Source organism: Trachypithecus francoisi, unplaced genomic scaffold (genome assembly GCF_009764315.1).
Source record: "Trachypithecus francoisi isolate TF-2019V2 unplaced genomic scaffold, Tfra_2.0 Lachesis_group10, whole genome shotgun sequence".
Taxonomy (NCBI): Eukaryota; Metazoa; Chordata; class Mammalia; order Primates; family Cercopithecidae; genus Trachypithecus; species Trachypithecus francoisi.
The window spans coordinates 11,223,129-11,240,966 of record NW_022681455.1 but is presented as its reverse complement, the minus strand read 5'-3'; the positions used below and the strand labels follow the sequence as shown (position 1 = coordinate 11,240,966).

General features: G+C 44.1%; 1 protein-coding gene across 3 annotated transcripts in view; it reads left to right on the top strand.

The window, feature by feature from the left end:
• The window catches only part of NEDD9 (neural precursor cell expressed, developmentally down-regulated 9), a 201,860-nt gene extending 184,391 nt beyond the window's left edge, over positions 1-17,469 (top strand). The window contains exons 4-9 of one of the 3 annotated variants that reach the window (XR_004438548.1): positions 7,057-7,158; positions 8,295-8,396; positions 9,575-10,816; positions 12,488-12,577; positions 14,789-15,682; positions 16,001-17,469. Coding sequence is in view for 2 of the 3 variants with exons in the window: in XM_033216219.1 (XP_033072110.1) it covers positions 7,057-7,158; positions 8,295-8,396; positions 9,575-10,816; positions 12,488-12,577; positions 14,789-15,298 (2,046 nt within the window). In the remaining variant the exon portion in view is untranslated. Of the gene's footprint in view, positions 1-7,056; positions 7,159-8,294; positions 8,397-9,574; positions 10,817-12,487; positions 12,578-14,788; positions 15,683-16,000 lie in introns of those variants that run through there. The other 2 variants (XM_033216219.1, XM_033216220.1) reach the window with 2 other exon arrangements.
• The last annotated feature ends 369 nt before the right edge of the window (positions 17,470-17,838 follow it).

Here is a 17,838-nt window from a genome sequence, read left to right as displayed (position 1 = left end):
AAGTTGAAGTGCTCCTGACCACATGGCCTTTGCTGCCACTGCTCTGCCCCTATCCCAGGCACCTAGCCAGCTCTGTATTAAGGAGGTGAAGTGGATGCCCAAGAAAAGAAGTGCCCCCAAGGAGACTTGCTGAGACCTTGAGCAAGTGACACAATGTGAGCAGAAGTTGTCTTGATAGAAAATGCTTTGTTTTTAGGCATTCCAGAGAGATGGGCAAGTGTCCTACTTGTTGGTGAAATCCTCTAAACAAACCCAGCTTGTGAACCTCCACTGAAAAGATCTCATCTGATGAGCATTTTAATAAAGTGTCCTGAGTTTGGAGCCTTGCCATCTTTCTCTTGGATAAATATCTTTATCTCCTAGACTTGGAAAAACGCATATTCTCCTAGGGTTTCCCATTGGTGTATCTTGAACTGCTCTGATGATAACCGTAATAATGCTAATACTGATATGAACAGCAGAAAACAGTAACCCAAAGAACTCTACAGATGATCATCAAGGACCACTGTCTCTTACCATTTGCTGCTTCGGTTTGAAATTCTCACGGCCTCTTAGATCTCACTTTGAGCGCTATACATTCCTAAAGATTAATTTCTTTCTATCTGACTTAAATTTAGGAATGATTAAAACATGATTAATGTTTTCTCCCATGATTTGATCATAAAACATTTTGAAAGGAAACAGCCTTGAGATCTGTGATTACTAAGATATACATAACATTCTTATTGCATTAGAAAGCAAGAATTGACTGTTGCTTGTCTTGTTCCTCTTGTCTTGTCCCCTGAATTCCTGTTTATCTTTGATTGTATGTGGGACGTTGCATTTTTAATACATTTGTAGAAATAATGTGAAGCCTATAAAGATGTTTTCTGCCTCCAGAGAGAATTTTGTTTCCTTCTGCCAGCCTCATAGGCAAGCATACATCTGATTCCATGCTTTGAGATGTTCTGGCAACCCTGATGTCTTCAGCCTGTGCAAGGGTGGGTTTACTTCCAGTTAATCCTTATTTTGGATACGGTCCTTAGGGTTCCAACCCAAAGTCGGGGGTGGTTTGGGGCCCCTACTTTGGTGAGCCCTATAGTTCAATGTTCCCCCTTACCCAAAGAAGCTGTAGAAAACCCAGCACAGTCTCCCAGGAACCTGTTTCAGATCAGCAAAAAACAGCAAATGCCCCCAAGGAAAAGCAGTCTAACCTCTATTAATTCTTCTCCCAAAGTTTGACCTAGTTATTATCCTTTAACTCTTGACACTATTAAGAAGATCTTTTCTAGCTTTTCTTCATTTTTCTAAATTGTCTTCAGCAAGATGGTTAATTCAATTACCTAGTTCATGATTTCTGGAAGTCAAAGTTGAAAGGTAAAACCTATATAGCCTAGGTAACAATTACAATAACAATAGCTAAGGCTTATTATGGCTTTATGCCAGGTACTTTATGTACTTGATCTCATTTAATACTCATAGAGCCTATGAGGGAAGTATAGTTTCTATTTTACTTATGAGAAAATAGGCTTAGAATGGAACCTTGGTTCTCATAGCTTGTGAGTGGTAGAACCGGGATTTAGATCCAGCTCTGCCTGAGTCCAGCTTCTGTTTGTCAATCACTTCCCTCTTCAGACCTAATTCTTCCAATAAGCAACAGAAAAAGACACAGTGGGACCATGGCCTCTGGCACACAGCTTCTCATGAACGAGCCTATCACACATCCCCAGAACTAAAGCAAACGTATGTTCCTTCCGATGTCAAGGTAAAAAGCAGGGTTTGTTTTGGTTTTTCTTTTCCAAAACACTCCTCCACATGTTTCTGGTTTGTGGTTAAGAAGAACCCAGGTGTTCATGTCACATACGAGCTCAACTGGGGAAAAGGAAACCATCCGGCAGCCCTCCTTGCCCTCCAATAGTGGCTTCACCCAATTTGAGGTGCATTCTTCTACAGTTTCTGATTTCTCAACTTCACCTAACTTTCCCTTGCCTTCTTGGCTCCCTCTCTTGCCCAACACTACCATACATGGCTGATAGAGCACCGTTCTGCCCCATATCCCATGGGTTCTACTTAACCCAGAGCTGGCTTACCTGGAAATCAAGCTTATTCTATACTGGCAGACCTCATGCCATCTTGCTTAATAGCCTTCAGTTTTCCTTTAGTTGATTAATGTATCACTCAATAGAGTTTTGCAAGATCTACTGTGCTAGACACTGTACTAGGCCCTGTGGTTTATATTTAAATGAAGAAGGAATGATCTTTGACTTTAAAATGCTGGAAGAAGAGATGAGATGCATCGAGACCCTCAAACCACAAGTGATTAAGTGCCATTAGAGATGTATGGATCACTGGCTCACGGAGTTCCAAGGACAGAGACATATTATCTGTTTGAGAAGGGCTTGATGGGGGAAAGGCATTCAGCCAGGCCTTGAAAATCAATTAAAGTTTGAATATGAGGAAAGAAAGAAGAGAGTCTCAGACAAGGACATGGCATGGATGAAGACACAGAGGTGTGGGCGTGCAGGGCATCTGTGGAAATGGACAGCTCAGTTCTCGCCAAGGAAGGGAGTTGGTGCAGAGCATGGGGACCCTGCCTTCAGAGGATTTCCAAGAGGAAGGAGGGCAAAAATACACAGATGAAGGCAAAGACTGGCAGCCCAGAGGGCAAAGACATGTTTAGTTTGGCCAAGACACTGTTTTTAAAATTTAAGCCAATTTTGAAAACCAGGTTTCACATAAAATTCCAAAATTCTGGCTTCTCCTGAAAACATGAAAGATCTGGCAACACAAGGCACAATGTCATCCTCCTTTCGGTAGCAGGGGGTTCTGTCTCCCCAGCACCACAGCCTGGCTTGTTTCTTCCCTACACCCTACTTGCTCGGTCCTCGAGCATGAGTATAGGACCCTTGCTCTGCTATAGGTACCAGCTCAGGGAACACAGATGCAGAAACATCAGAAAGAACCCTTAAGGGCCTCTCATCCAGCTTGCTGACTGTCATCATGTTGGTTCTCAGACCACCCTATCTCTCTCTGCTACCCAAACACAGACCCTCTTCTTTAAAATTTCAGCACACATGGCTTTCAAAGTTATGAGGCATGCAAGTGTCAAAAGCATCTCCAAAAACTCATGCCGCCAGGATCTGAGACTCAAAACAGTGTGGATCAAACACCATCAAAGTGTGGGGCAGGGCAATCCGAGTTTGTTTTCTTGTTTTTATGTAAGCAGATTAATTAGAAAACTAACATAACGCCAGTCTTTGGGCTTTTGATCCTATCCTGCCGGGACCCAGACTTGGAGATGTATTAAATGGATTCTTCCTTTTCTAAATGTCTGCAATCTGCCCTTCTTGACTTCATAGCTCTTCTCAAAGTCTCTGTCTTGGACCCTCCCGTTAGTTACTGAGAATGGCATACTAATATCTGAGAAAGGTTGAATTCCTCCTAGGGACAGAAAATCCACATATGGAAAGTGCAAATCCTGTGCCGAGTAATCACTAAAGTAGTTGCAGTAGCTTTGGGTCATAGAGCCCCAGGAGACCTCACAATTTAGCCCCCTTCCTGGCAACACTAATGAATTAAGAGGTCAGTTTGGTAATTCCAAAGGCTAAGCCTTTGTAACTATAAATAAATACATAGAATGAAAGGAATGTAGAAAAAAAAAAAAGCAAACAGAGGGGGAAAGGAAATGAAAACCTGACTTGATTTCATTGAGAAAATTAGTTTAAAAATGCCCTTTGTGTAGCAATTCCTTTAATGCCTCACCGAACAAATGCCTAGGAGAATTCTTCCAAACTTGAGGTCCCCTTAACCAGACCTTGGCGTGCCTCTTAGACTGAAGTTCGGCAGTTCTGGGAGGTGGAATGAGGAGAGATCGTAGGAAGGTTTTTGTGTACTTAAGTCAAGCAGCAAGAAAAAGCCTTAATGAACCACAAAACTGGAGACTTTGTAAGGTACAGCTCAGTCAGCACTTTTCCTCTGAGGAGAGAACACACAATTGGCATGAAAGTGACCTAAGCAACAGGTCGAGGCAGAGAATGTCCAAAAGTAGACTACTTCCAGCTCCCTGATCTTCCATACGTCACAATGCGGATTGCTGCACTGGCCTTGCCTGACCAGATGCAAAACGCTGGTCCCATTTAAATGCCATTTGTGGACCAACGTGAATTAGATGGTAATGTCAGGAAGGCTGGAGGGGGGCAGGGGCTGCTGTATCTAGTTGGCTTTTCCCCCTGTGGTTTTCACCATCTGTTTCTTTGAATGCATAAACAAGGAAAATGACTGGTTTGGAATGCAGAGTTTTAAAAAACCAGATGACCACAGGCATCCTCTAAATGAGAAAGAGAGAGCAAGTTGGGGTTCTGTGACATTTGTCAGGAAGTGAAATGTTAAATACCGGGAAGCATTAGCGCTCTCTGCCAGGGAGGATCCACAAAGGCAAGGAAGCACTTTGGTGGTGACCCTGCCTTCCTTTTCTGAGATCGTGCTATGTGTTTATATGTCACCTAGTGCTATTTTCAGACACCAATGCCACCCACTCTAGCTCCCAGCCCCCTTCTGGGTTTTTTGTTTGTTTGTTTGTTTGTTTTGTTTTGAGACAGTCTCTCTCTGTCGCCCAGGCTGGAGTGCAGTGGCGCAATCTTGGCTTACTGCAAGCTCCACCTCCCAAGTTCATGCCATTCTCCTGCCTCAGCCTCCCCTACAGGCGCCCGCCACCACGCCCGGGTAATTTTGTGTATTTTTAGTAGAGATGGGGTTTCACTGTGTTAGCCAGGATGGTCTCAATCTCCTGACTTCGTGATCCATGCGCCTTGGCCTCCCAAAGTGCTGGGATTACAGGTGTGAGCCAGCGCACCTGGCATGTTTGTTTGTTTATTGAGATGGAGTTTCACTCTTTTTGCCCAGGTCTGGAGTGCAGTGGTGCGATCTCAGCTCACTGCAACCTCCGCCTCTCGGATTCAAGTGATTCTCCTGCCTCAGCCTCCCAAAATGCTGGGATTACAGGCATGAGCCACTGCGCCCGACATGCCCCCTTCTGTTTTTTAAACAAAAGAGGAACAGTTAAGTTGGACTTCAGCATAACCAGCCTTGGTTTTCCATTAGCATTATTGCTAAGTTGGCAACCTTGGATAAAATCCACTCTTGGAAACTTTTAAGCTGAAAAAAGCTGCACTATGAGCAGGTGCTATGATAAAGCCAAAACAGTCCTCTAAGGAGAGGGGTTGATGAAATAGACTAAGGGGAAATCTTCATTTCTCTCCTGGACAATAGTGAGTAAAAAAAAAAAAAAAAAAACAATCATATAAGGGCATTAGGAACACAGTGTGTTTTTCTTTAGCAAAGGGCATCCTGCTTTAAAAAGGAAAGTTTGCTATGCACAATACAGTGGCCACTCTATAAAGTGGTTCTGTATGCTCCATGAGGTCCATGCCAACAGACCTCAAAGCAATAGGTTCCTTTTTTAAACCCAAGACAGTGGAGAGACTTAATGGAAATTTTGAGTGCATACTAATCTCCTTTACCTTCACTGCAAGAAATAATCAGTTGTAAGCAGTAGGGATTTAAAGCCAAATTGAACTCAGGCATTTTTAGAGCCCCTGGGGAGAAGGGCATTGGTGCATTTGGCTGAGTTCCACCCATTTCAGCATAAGACGGTCGTGGAGCATTTTTCACATAGTTTTGTAGGCAGCCTGACGCCAGAGTTTTCACTTCAGAGAAAGGATAACAAGTTGATGGTTTCTTAGGGAACAACCAACTCTTCCTAATTTGCAATGTCTGGTCTCCTCAAAGATGTCGTGGGCAATGCTTGACACGGGCACTGTTAATGACTTGAGGGGTGGGGGTTAGGCAGAAACAAGACCCTGAGCATTTAGAAGCCCTTGGAGGATTACTTATGTTTCAAAATGAGTTAAGTTCAAATAATTTTTTGCTGGTGCTTAGCACACCAATGAAGTATGTAGATACGAAAAACAGGAGGCTGTTAGGTAAGATTCATTTTGTTGGCACTGGTTCCAGATGCCAGCATCGTGATGAACGCTATTTGACTTCTGACATCCCTTGACGTAGGTACTGTTGGGGATGTTTTCTTTCCTGGTGGAAATGGGAAAATGATTAGAGACCAGAGGTCAGGAGATCTGAACTCTGTTCCCGGTGCCTCCCTGGCTCAGTATTTTGTTTGTTTGATAAGTTAGATTGAAAGCTCCCAGAGGTTTCTAAGGATAGCACAGTTTGAGCATTGGCTTTGTAAAAGTACTCTGGTGAGCCGTGGAATTACAGTTACAGTCATCATAATAATGTCCAATGAAGAAGCATACTGAGGAAGGCATGAGAGGAATTTTAAGTGGCTGAACTCTATTTGCATTATTCATTTTACAAATCGTTTTAGAACCTTAAAGCAAATTTCAGTATGCTGTACTTAACATGCAAAATGCTCCTGTAGGACTTTCATAAGCTACACGCAAGTATCCCTTAAAGTATATTTTAGAAATATGCTTACAGTGCATCAACTCTATCTGATGAACTCTGAGATGATCACAAGGAAGGGTGATAGAGATATTTTAGGGATATGTTTCTCATTGAGATTCAAGGGGGATTTAAAATTTTACTAACCTGGGCCAGACGCAGTGGCTCACACCTATAATCCCTGCACTTTGGGAGGCCGAGGTGGGCAGATCACCTGAGGTCAGGAGTTCGAGACCAGCCTGACCAACATGGTGAAACCCTGTCTCTACTAAAAATACAAAAAAATTAGCTGAGCGTGTTGGCGCACACCTGTAATCTCAACTACTCAGGAGGCTGAAGCAGGAAAATCACTTGAACCAGGGAGGCAGAGGTTGCAGTGAGCTGAGATCATGCCACTGCACTCCAGCCTGGGCAGCAAGAGCAAAATTCCATCTCAAAAAAAAGAAAAAAGTTTACTGACCTGGTGTCTACTTGTCTCCTTCCTGTTGTGTCTTCTTTCTTCAGTTTCTTTCTATCTTTTTATGAGGGAGAGTTGGGGGATGAGTACTTGGTTAGGAGGCAAGGAGATTCAATGACTCAGGCTTGGAAATTTACAACTTTGTGTCTTCTCTCCCACAGGTGATAACCCCCGTAAGGACAGGCCATGGCTACGTATACGAGTACCCATCCAGATACCAAAAGGACGTCTACGATATCCCTCCTTCCCATACCACTCAAGGGGTGCGTACCAGAACAAGGTCACAAGAGGAGAAGAGCTTCTAAGGGTAGTGTTCCTCCAGGGCTGTAGAGAAAAGGGAGTTCACAAATTATGTATGTATATGTCATATAAAGCTTTATTTAGGTTTTCTATCCAGTAGCCCCTTTGCCAATGCTATTTAAATTATGTTTTCTGGATTTGCTTTATCAGGAAATCCTAGTATTTCACCCAAGAGAGCTTATGTTCTACAGTTTTACTTCAGAAAGTAGAATTTTTTTTTTAAGACAAAGTCTTACTTTGTTGCTCAGGCTGGAGTGTAGTGGCTCGATCTCAGCTCACTGCAACCTCCATCACCCAGCCTCAAGCAATTCTCCTGCCCCTGCCTCAGCCTCTCGAGTAGCTGGGACTACAGGTGCACACACCACCATAGCTGACTAGTTTTTGTATTTTTATAGAGACAGGGTTTCACCATGTTGGCCAGGCTGGTTTTGAACTCCTGACCGCAAGTGTTCTGCCCACCTCAGCCTTCCAAAGTACTGGGATTACAGGCGTGAGCCACCGCGCCCAGCCAGAAAGTAGAAAATTTAAACTACACACTTTAAAGTACAGGCAGTGTAGATATTTCACATAAGATCATCTTTTTTTTTTTTTTCTTGTTTTGTTTTGTTTTGAGACAGAGTCTCGTTCTGTCATGAAGCTGGAGTACAGTGGCACGATCTTGACTCACTGCAACCTCCGCCTCCGGGGTTCAAGCAATTCTCCTGTCTCAGCCTCCCGAGTAGCTGGGACTATGGGTGCGCGAGCCACCACACCCAGCTAATTTTTGTATTTTTAGTAGAGATGGGGTTTTACCATGTTGGCCAGGATGGTCTCGATCTCTTGACCTCATGATCTGCTCCCCTCAGCCTCCCAAAGTGCTGGGATTACAGGTGTGAGCCACCGTGCCTGGCCAAAATCATTTTTATATTCAGTCTAAGTTAAAAACCACAAAATGTATAAAGAAAAAAAAAGGTAATCAATTTGTTATAACATAGATCACTGCTAAAGATCAAGCTTGTCCACAACCTGGTAAATAAATGCATAATTAAGTGCTTAGGAGCATAAAAAATGACAAGTATAAGACATTTCCATTCTAGCTAACTAATGGGTTTCTCTCCAGGTATACGACATCCCTCCCTCATCAGTGAAAGGCCCTGTGTTTTCAGTTCCAGTGGGAGAGATAAAACCTCAAGGGGTATATGACATCCCGCCTACAAAAGGGGTAAGTGAGTGACTACAAAGCAGCAAAAAGGAATGTGAGTGTGTGTGTATCTGTGTGTCAAGGGGCATGGGGTTGGGAGGAGGGTGGGTAAGTAGTTTATTGGAATAAAGCAAGAAAGGCAAACCCAAAAGGGGAAAATGTAGTCTTGGTGAGAGTAAAGGAAGGAAGCAAAAAAGGAAAGGCACTAATTAAAGATAGCTCTAGGGATTTCATATTGAGGAGCCGCAACTAAAAAACATTGGGAGGCCAATAAGGAGAACCTTTTGGCAGGGAAGATAATTAGTTCAGTTTGGCAAGTACTAATATATATTTGTAGAGGGTTTGTTTTGTTTTGTTATGTTTTGCTTGAGACAGGGTGTCGCTCTGTCACCCAGGCTGGAGTGCAGTGGTGCAATCACAGCTCATTGCAACCTTGACTTCCCAGGCTCAAGCAATCCTCCCACTTCAGTCTCCCAAGTAGCTGCCTCCTACCTCAGTGTCCCAAGTAGCTGTGACCTCAGGTGCATGCCACCATGCCTGGCTAAATTTTATTTTTTGTGGAGACAGCATCTCCCTATGCTGCTCAGGCTGTTTTTGAACACATGGGCTTAAGTGATCCTATTACTTTGGCCTCCCAAAGTGCTGGGATTACAGGCATGAGCCACCACGCCTGGCCTGTAGAGGGTTTGACAGTTTTCTCAGTCTGTATGTTTGGGTGAACTCGTTTGACTCACTCTGTTACCCTCTGGGGTATGCCTGCACAGAGCATGGTAATGCCTACTTTACAGACAAGGGGACTGTGTTTCAGACACCTATGCAGCCCATTCAGCATCACACAGCTGATGTAATAACCGAAGAGACCAGGGGGAGACCTCCGGTCTTACTCTGCTGCTCGGCACAGATTAGCAGAGAAAGGATACCCAGGAAGTGGTCAGAAATGTAGGACTGAAACACAGGGGTGAGCAATTTAACCAGCAGGGTTGCACATGCAAGTCTACACCAAGAACATGTGGGTGGACACACTTGTCAAAGGACAAGGGAAGTGGCAGCAGAATAGCAGGGAACCTTGGAAGTGCCTAACATTGGGGGCGGGGGAAGGCGACCGAAAAAGTGCCAGCAAATAGGACTGAGCACATGGGACCGCGTGCTCCCACGAGCCAACTCAATCAATAGCATTTCGCTTTCTACTCGCTTTTCAGGTATATGCCATTCCACCCTCTGCTTGCCGGGATGAAGCAGGGCTTAGGGAAAAGGACTATGACTTCCCCCCTCCCATGAGACAAGCTGGAAGGGCAGACCTCAGACCTGAGGGGGTTTATGACATTCCCCCAACCAGCGCCAAGCCAGCAGGAAAGGACCTTCATGTAAAATACAACTGTGACATTCCAGGAGCTGCAGAACCCGTAGCTCGACGGCACCAGAGCCTGTCCCCGAATCACCCACCCCCGCAACTGGGACAGTCAGTGGGCTCTCACAATGACGCATATGATGTCCCCCGAGGTGTTCAGTTTCTTGAGCCACCAGCAGAAACCAGTGAGAAAGCAAACCCCCAAGAAAGGGATGGTGTTTATGATGTCCCTCTGCATAACCCGCCGGACGCTAAAGGCTCTCGGGACTTGGTGGATGGGATCAACCGATTGTCTTTCTCCAGTACAGGCAGCACCCGGAGTAACATGTCCACGTCTTCCACCTCCTCCAAGGAGTCCTCACTGTCAGCCTCCCCAGCTCAGGACAAAAGGCTCTTACTGGATCCAGACACAGCTATCGAGAGACTTCAGCGGCTTCAGCAGGCCCTGGAGACGGGTGTCTCCAGCCTAATGGCACTGGTCACCACCGACTGGCGGTGTTATGGATATATGGAAAGACACATCAACGAGATACGCACGGCAGTGGACAAGGTGGAGCTGTTCCTGAAGGAGTACCTCCACTTTGTTAAGGGAGCTGTTGCAAATGCTGCCTGCCTCCCGGAACTCATCCTGCACAACAAGATGAAGCGGGAGCTGCAACGAGTCGAAGATTCCCACCAGATCCTGAGTCAAACCAGCCACGACTTAAATGAGTGCAGCTGGTCCCTGAATATCTTGGCCATCAACAAGCCCCAAAACAAGTGTGATGATCTGGACCGGTTTGTGATGGTGGCAAAGACGGTGCCCGATGACGCCAAGCAGCTCACCACAACCATCAACACCAACGCAGAGACCCTCTTCAGACCCAGCCCTGGCAGCTTGCATCTGAAGAACGGGCCGGAGAGCATCATGAACTCAACGGAGTACCCACACGGTGGATCCCAGGGGCAGCCGCTGCATCCTGGTGACCACAAGGCCCAGGCCCACAACAAGGCACTGCCCCCAGGCCTGAGCAAGGAGCAGGCCCCTGACTGTAGCAGCAGTGATGGTTCTGAGAGGAGCTGGATGGATGACTATGATTATGTCCACCTACAGGTAAAACAGCCGAACTCATAAAACACCTACGCTCACTCACATGCAGGGAGCCTAAGACAGATGCCTGTAAGGATGTTGGGTTGGACTACCAAAGGAGAGAACATGATTAATGTTAATCCACATGGTTCACAAATTGGAGGGAGTGTTGTAGAGTAGGAAGAACGCTGGACTGAGAGTCCTGAGTACTCACTCATCTCTAGCCCTTTCTCTGACATTTACTGTGTGACCAACTTATTCAACCTCCTTGGGCCTTAATTTCCTCATTTGCAAAATGAATGGTGTAAGAGGCTGGATTAGATCCCATTGATACCTCAGGTAAGAGGAGACTCACCAAGTAGGATAATAGGCCCTCTAATGATATTACCACCTCCACTTCTATTTGTGTTTTAGGTATAGTTCCATATAATATTTTCTTTGAAAAAAAAGTTTTCATCATTAAGAAAAAGAATAGAAAACCTTTGCACTGGAGAATTTCTAAGGCCCCTGCTAGCCCTACTCTGTGTGTGTGTGTGTGTGTAATTGCTTTAAAACTTAGCCCCATCTCAGACTTACCTAGAGGACCACTGGGCATTAGCTAGTTGTCTTAGGAGCTTAATCTGTGTATGGGACATTGGACAATCACAGTTGGCCTCCTACAATTGGGAATTCCACCAAGCTCCAAGCTGACCTGGGATTCCACCAGCTTTCCCTTCCACTTTGAGGGATTAAAACATTCTACTGGCCAGGCGCGGTGGCCCAGGGGCGGTGGCTCACACCTGTAATCCCAGCACTTTGGGAGGCTGAGGCAGGTGGATCACAAGGTCAGGAGTTCAAGACCAGCCTGGCCAATATGGTGAAACCCCGTCTCTACTGAAAATACAAAGATTAGCCAGGCGTGGTGGTGCATGCCTGTAGTCCCAGCTACTTGGGAGGCTGAGGCAGAAGAATCGCTTGAACCCGGGTGGCGGAGGTTGCAGTGAGCTAAGATTGCGCCACTAGACTTCAGCCTGGGCGACACAGTGAGATTCCGCCTCAAACAAACAAACAAAAAAAAACAAAAAACTACCAAGACCCATTATTTAGGACTAGACTTACTATCTTATTCTGCCATTCTTTTAATTTGACTGAGAGTCACAGTTTATACTGAGAACTATGTAACTATTATGCCAAATTCCCTTGAGCGCAAGAAAGTGTGGCAAGGAGAACTGGGCCTCACCTGGTGCTGAGGAAGGGAGTGGAGAGAGAGGATGGAGGCATTGAACATTCGTCTTACTCGTTGTCTGACTCTGCACAGTGGGAAATACTGCCTTGGAGCAGAAATCTATAGATGATTTGAGGGAACTAGGAGTGAGAGCTGGACCACATTTAGACCTGCGTTTAGGGGTTTACAGGTTCACATATAATCTATCAGAAAAGAACTCAGAGAAGTAGTACATTTATATAGGAGATTTTAAGGGAATCATGAGTAGCTCTCTGAAAACTGTAAGGTGCCCCAGAAAGCTGGCACCCTATATGGCAATGGGCTTTATTTTTCTGCCACCCCTGTCTAGGGTTCACAGTGCCTCACTGAGCATTTGAGATGTTGCCAAGGCAGTGGAAAATAAAGAATATTTACTCATCTGTCAATGAAATTGTTAGCATAAGTGAATCACAGTGATGACATAATATGTTCTTTATGTTGAAAATTAACAGGGTAAGGAGGAGTTTGAGAGGCAACAGAAAGAGCTATTGGAAAAAGAGAATATCATGAAACAGAACAAGATGCAGCTGGAACATCATCAGGTAAGTTCAATCAGAGCAAAAGCTGCCTGGCGTTGGAAAGATTTCCCACCTAGTACTAAGGAGAGTTGTAACTTCAAGAGATTATGATTTCAATTCTTCCAGCTCACTGGCAAGGGTCAGCTCTAAAGCACGGAATGGGGTTTAAAAGCAAAGAGAAGGTTTATGACCTTGCTAGTTCATCTGGGTGTACCTGGGTTACATCTAAACAGCAATTTTTTAAAGGCTAAACCTGTGTATCTAACATATGAGGACTACTTGGGTTAAGGCATTTGGTCTCAAGAAACAAGACCCATTCAAGCTAGCCTAAGCAAGCAGGTTTACAGTAGAGTCATAGGAGGGGAATTCAGTAACAGAAAATGAAGATATAGCCCGGTCTGGTGAGAACTAGAACTGTAAATTCTCTCTCCTTCTTGTACTTCCTTTGCTTTTTTTCTATAAATCTGTTCACTCTCCCCTATTTTCTGGTTTTCTCTGCTTATCTACTCATTTGGCTGTCCTGTAACTTTGCGGAACCCATAAATGGCCACTCAGAGCTTCTATAGATGGCTTCTCATCTCAGCTTCCCCTTCTGGTGGTTTAGCTCCCGTCTCTTGTTCATCAGATTCCTAAGGAAGAGTCTGATTGGGCCATTTTGATTGGGCCATTTCTCTCTCTCTCTCTCTCTCTGTGCGTATGTGTCTCTACCTCTCTCTCGCCAACAACACAAGCCTATGGTTTGGCTGGCCTTGGTCCAGTCTAAGGGTATGAGAGCAGAATTCAATGTTTTCAACATATATCCAGGCCCATCTACTAAGGACTTTGGGCAGGGCATGTTCATTCAAAAGTTGGATATGAGTAGGGCAGATAATGATAAGTATTGGTAGGACAAGGGCATAAAAATAAAGAGAGATGGATTGCGGATTTATTTACAAGCCTTTCAAGATGAAATGGAGTGACATGGCATGTAATGACATTAAATGGCATGCTGTATTTAGGAAATCTGAGTTCTAATCATTTCTGGCCAACCAACTATGTCAAGTGAGGTAACCTCCCCAAGCTTCGGTTACTACTCTATAAAACGGGAAAGTACCCCCGCCCATCTGATGGCATGATATATTGATGAACACATTTGCATAAAGCCTAAGATATATAAAATATAATCCATTATGATTAAATATCTTGGAATATCACCTTGTACCTGTTTATGTTTGCCTTGGCATCTGGCAAGGTAAGACTGCAGGGCTTTGGGGAACTTGTTGAAACCACAACAATCCCTAAGAAGAAAACGGATTCTAGAGAAGTAAAGCTGGCTATGCATTTCTCAGAGAAGCTGAGTGAGGTGATCACTGCTCCAGCTCATCCCTACCTCCAGGTGGGAGATTAACTGAGTCCTACGCTCAGGTCACAGATAGTCCTTACCTGCAGAAGAGAGCTCTCTCCTGAGTCTTAGTGGAATCCCCAGAAATTATTATAATTGCAATTTAAATAATACACCATTTGGGAGCAATGAGGAAAGAAGGAAGAAAGCCAGCACCTGATGCATCTGACTCTGGGTGAGACCCCCTTGTTTTAACAGCTCTGCAGGACTAAATATTATGATGCACAATTCCCATTCAGACTTCTTTAGAAAATTTTTTTTCCCTCAAGTGCTCATATATTTATATGTATTAATCTTCCTGTAGCGCTGGATCATGTCTATCAATCTTGACAGAAAGAGTAGGATAAACAGAAAGGGGTCATGAATGGCCATTTCATCTGAGCATCCTGAGATAGTCGAGGCTTTCCCCGAGAAGGAGCAAACTGTCAGGGACTTACTTGACAAGGAGGTCACTACATATGGTTTTCCCTTGCCACCACTCAACATTAATAAACATTTACATAGAGCCTATTACAGACCAAACTATTCTAAGCACTTTGTGAACGTTAACTATTTTACCTCCATAAAGGTTATGGGTAACAGGGCTGCGGTTTAAACCCTACGCTGCCTTCTAGCCAGAGGTTATAAGAGACCAGTGGTCCAATCATAAAAGGTCTGAGCTTGAGGATCATCTTTCCCAACGTGTACATTTTACAATTTAGGAAAGCAGGCAGCTTGACCCAGTCTGCACAGCTCACATGCCTCTAACAGTTATTAGGGACTAAAATCCCTGTCTTTTAACTCCAAGCCCTGGTTAATTTCCACTGCAACACATTCCATTGCTCTAATGAGATCTACTTTCGTCTTCCTGGCAGCTGAGCCAGTTCCAGCTGTTGGAACAAGAGATTACAAAGCCCGTGGAGAATGACATCTCGAAGTGGAAGCCCTCTCAGAGCCTACCCACCACAAACGGCGGCGTGAGTGCGCAGGATCGACAGTTGCTGTGCTTCTACTATGACCAATGTGAGACCCATTTCATTTCCCTTCTCAACGCCATTGACGCCCTCTTCAGTTGTGTCAGCTCAGCCCAGCCCCCGCGAATCTTCGTGGCACACAGCAAGTTTGTCATCCTTAGTGCACACAAACTGGTGTTCATTGGAGACACGCTGACACGGCAGGTGACTGCCCAGGACATTCGCAACAAAGTGATGAACTCCAGCAACCAGCTCTGCGAGCAGCTCAAGACTATAGTCATGGCCACCAAGATGGCCGCCCTCCATTACCCCAGTACCACGGCCCTGCAGGAAATGGTGCACCAAGTGACAGACCTTTCTAGAAATGCCCAGCTGTTCAAGCGCTCTTTGCTGGAGATGGCAACGTTCTGAGAAGAAAAAAAGAGGAAGGGGACTGCGTTAATGGTTACTAAGGAAAACTGGAAATACTATCTGGTTTTTGTAAATTATCTATTTTTGTAGATATTTTATATGAAAATGGAATATTTTAACATTTTAAGGGTTAGACAACTTTCAGAAATTCAGGGAGCTGGAGAGGGAAATCTTTTTTTCCCCCCTGAGTGGTTCTTATGTATACATAGAAGTATCTAAGACATAAACTGTACAGAGACTTGTCCACGTGCTTTTGTATGCCTGTGTATTCATGTTTGTTTGTAGATGTTTGTCTGATGCATTTCATTAAAAAAAAAAAAATGAATTAAGAAGCACCTTAGTAAGCACCTTCTAATGCTGCATTTTTTTGTTGTTGTTAAAAACATACCAGCCGGGGCCGGGCGCGGTGGCTCAAGCCTGTAATCCCAGCACTTTGGGAGGCCGAGGCGGGCGGATCACGAGGTCAGGAGATCGAGACCATCCTGGCTAACATGGTGAAACCCCGTCTCTACTAAAAAATACAAAAAACTAGCCGGGCGAGGTGGCGGCGCCTGTAGTCCCAGCTACTCGGGAGGCTGAGGCAGGAGAATGGCAGGAACCCGGGAGGCGGAGCTTGCAGTGAGCTGAGATCCGGCCACTGCACTCCAGCCCCGGCGACAGAGCGAGACTCCGTCTCAAAAAAAAAAAAAAAAAAAAAAAAACATACCAGCCGGTTATAATATTGTTCTCCATGTCCTTGTGATTCTGAGCCTGGCACTCCCAAATCTGAAAAGTATAGTATATTTGCAAATGTTCACCTTCCAAATCATGAGACATAGCACGACTTATTCTTGTTTTGAAAACTCTTTTCAAAATTGATCATCTTAAACACATGATGGCCAAGTGCCCAAAAGCCCTTTTGCAGAGCAAATTTCAGAATATATATGTGAATCCAAGCTCTGACAGTTCAGGTGCTGGAGGGAGGAGAAACCTGTGTGTTTAGAGGCCAGGACCACAGTTAGGATTGGATTGTTTTAATACTGAGAGACAGCTACAATAAAAGGAGAGCAATTGCCTCCCTGGGGCTGTTCGATCTTCTGCATTTGTGAGTGATTCAGTCATGAGGTTTTCCAAAAGATGTTTTTAGAGTTGTAAAAACCATATTTGCAGCAAGGATTCACAAAGGCGTATCAGACTATGATTGTTCACCAAAACAGGGGAATGCTTTGATCCCCCAGTTACAAGTAGAGGCCTTTCTGACTCTTAATATTCACTTTGGTGCTACTACCCCCATTACCTGAGGGAAACTGGCCAGGTCCTTGATCATGGAACTACAGAGCTACCAGGATGTATCCTGCTGTCTAAGGGAATTTATTGCTGTCTTGCACCTTCTTTAAAACTCACATATGCAGACCTGACACTCAAGAGTGGCTAGCTACACAGCGTCCATCTAATTTTTACAATTTCCTGTGGCCGATTTGTATAACCCCTACCACTATCTCACAGGTAGTCACAGCATCCATTCTATAGTCTGTCTCCTCACACCTGTTAGTATTGACACAGCACAAACACCACAAGCCATCATGTTCTTCATGGGGCAAGCGAAATACTTCCACACCATGGGTAAACGTATTTACATATTACCGAGAGAAAAAGCACATTATCTATGATCTTTTGGTCCAATTCTTATTGAGCATTTTTATTCCAGCCTATTTGGAAACATGTTTTTATTTGCAATATATGCCTGGCTGAATTAGGCTTGCTTGTTTTAAACAACCAAATCATTGGAACAGAAAAGGATTTAAAAAACAAGAATGCATCTCAGAGTGATTAAAAAAAAATCAGTGGAAATAAATGATCATAGCAGGTGCTTTTCAAAACCACTGCTATTACAATTCTCAAAGTCCTACTCTGCCAAAAGAAGATTAAAAGTCATAAGTTACACGACAAGGAAATGTTTATGTGGGAAGAGGGTTGCTGAAAATCAACAACACTTGAAGTTTAAAAGTGCGTCTTTGTAGATTTCATTGTATAATGTGCATTTCTTAGGAGATGGCTGACTCGATTGATCTACGCTAAGTAGAGACATTTCACATTTTTAAAACCAAAATGTTCAATCTGTATTACTCTTTGCCATCTTGTATGTAGAGGCTATTTTTAAACCATTAAATTTTTAGATCTTTGTTTTCATAGCCACTGGGTTTTCTTTTTCATACCCCTCTGTCACAGAATTAAATATTGGCTTACTTTGGTACTCCTAATATAAAAAGTTAAATTATGATTATTTTAGCAATGCTATAGGTCTGGATTTTTTAAGGAAAACTGAGGGTTTTTTTTTTTTTTTGTCATATATGTATCACTTCCAAGTGTATTTGCATTCAAAGAAAATTCTGGAACCTGTGAACACTATCTAATTCAAATATCTGGAACAAGGCTTGTGTTTCCCCAAAAAACCCACACATTCAGTAACATGTAGGATGATTTGTTTTCATAATATGGATGTTACCAGTCACGTGGTTTTTAGAATCAAAGAAAATTTTTCTATTTATTTTGGAATAGTC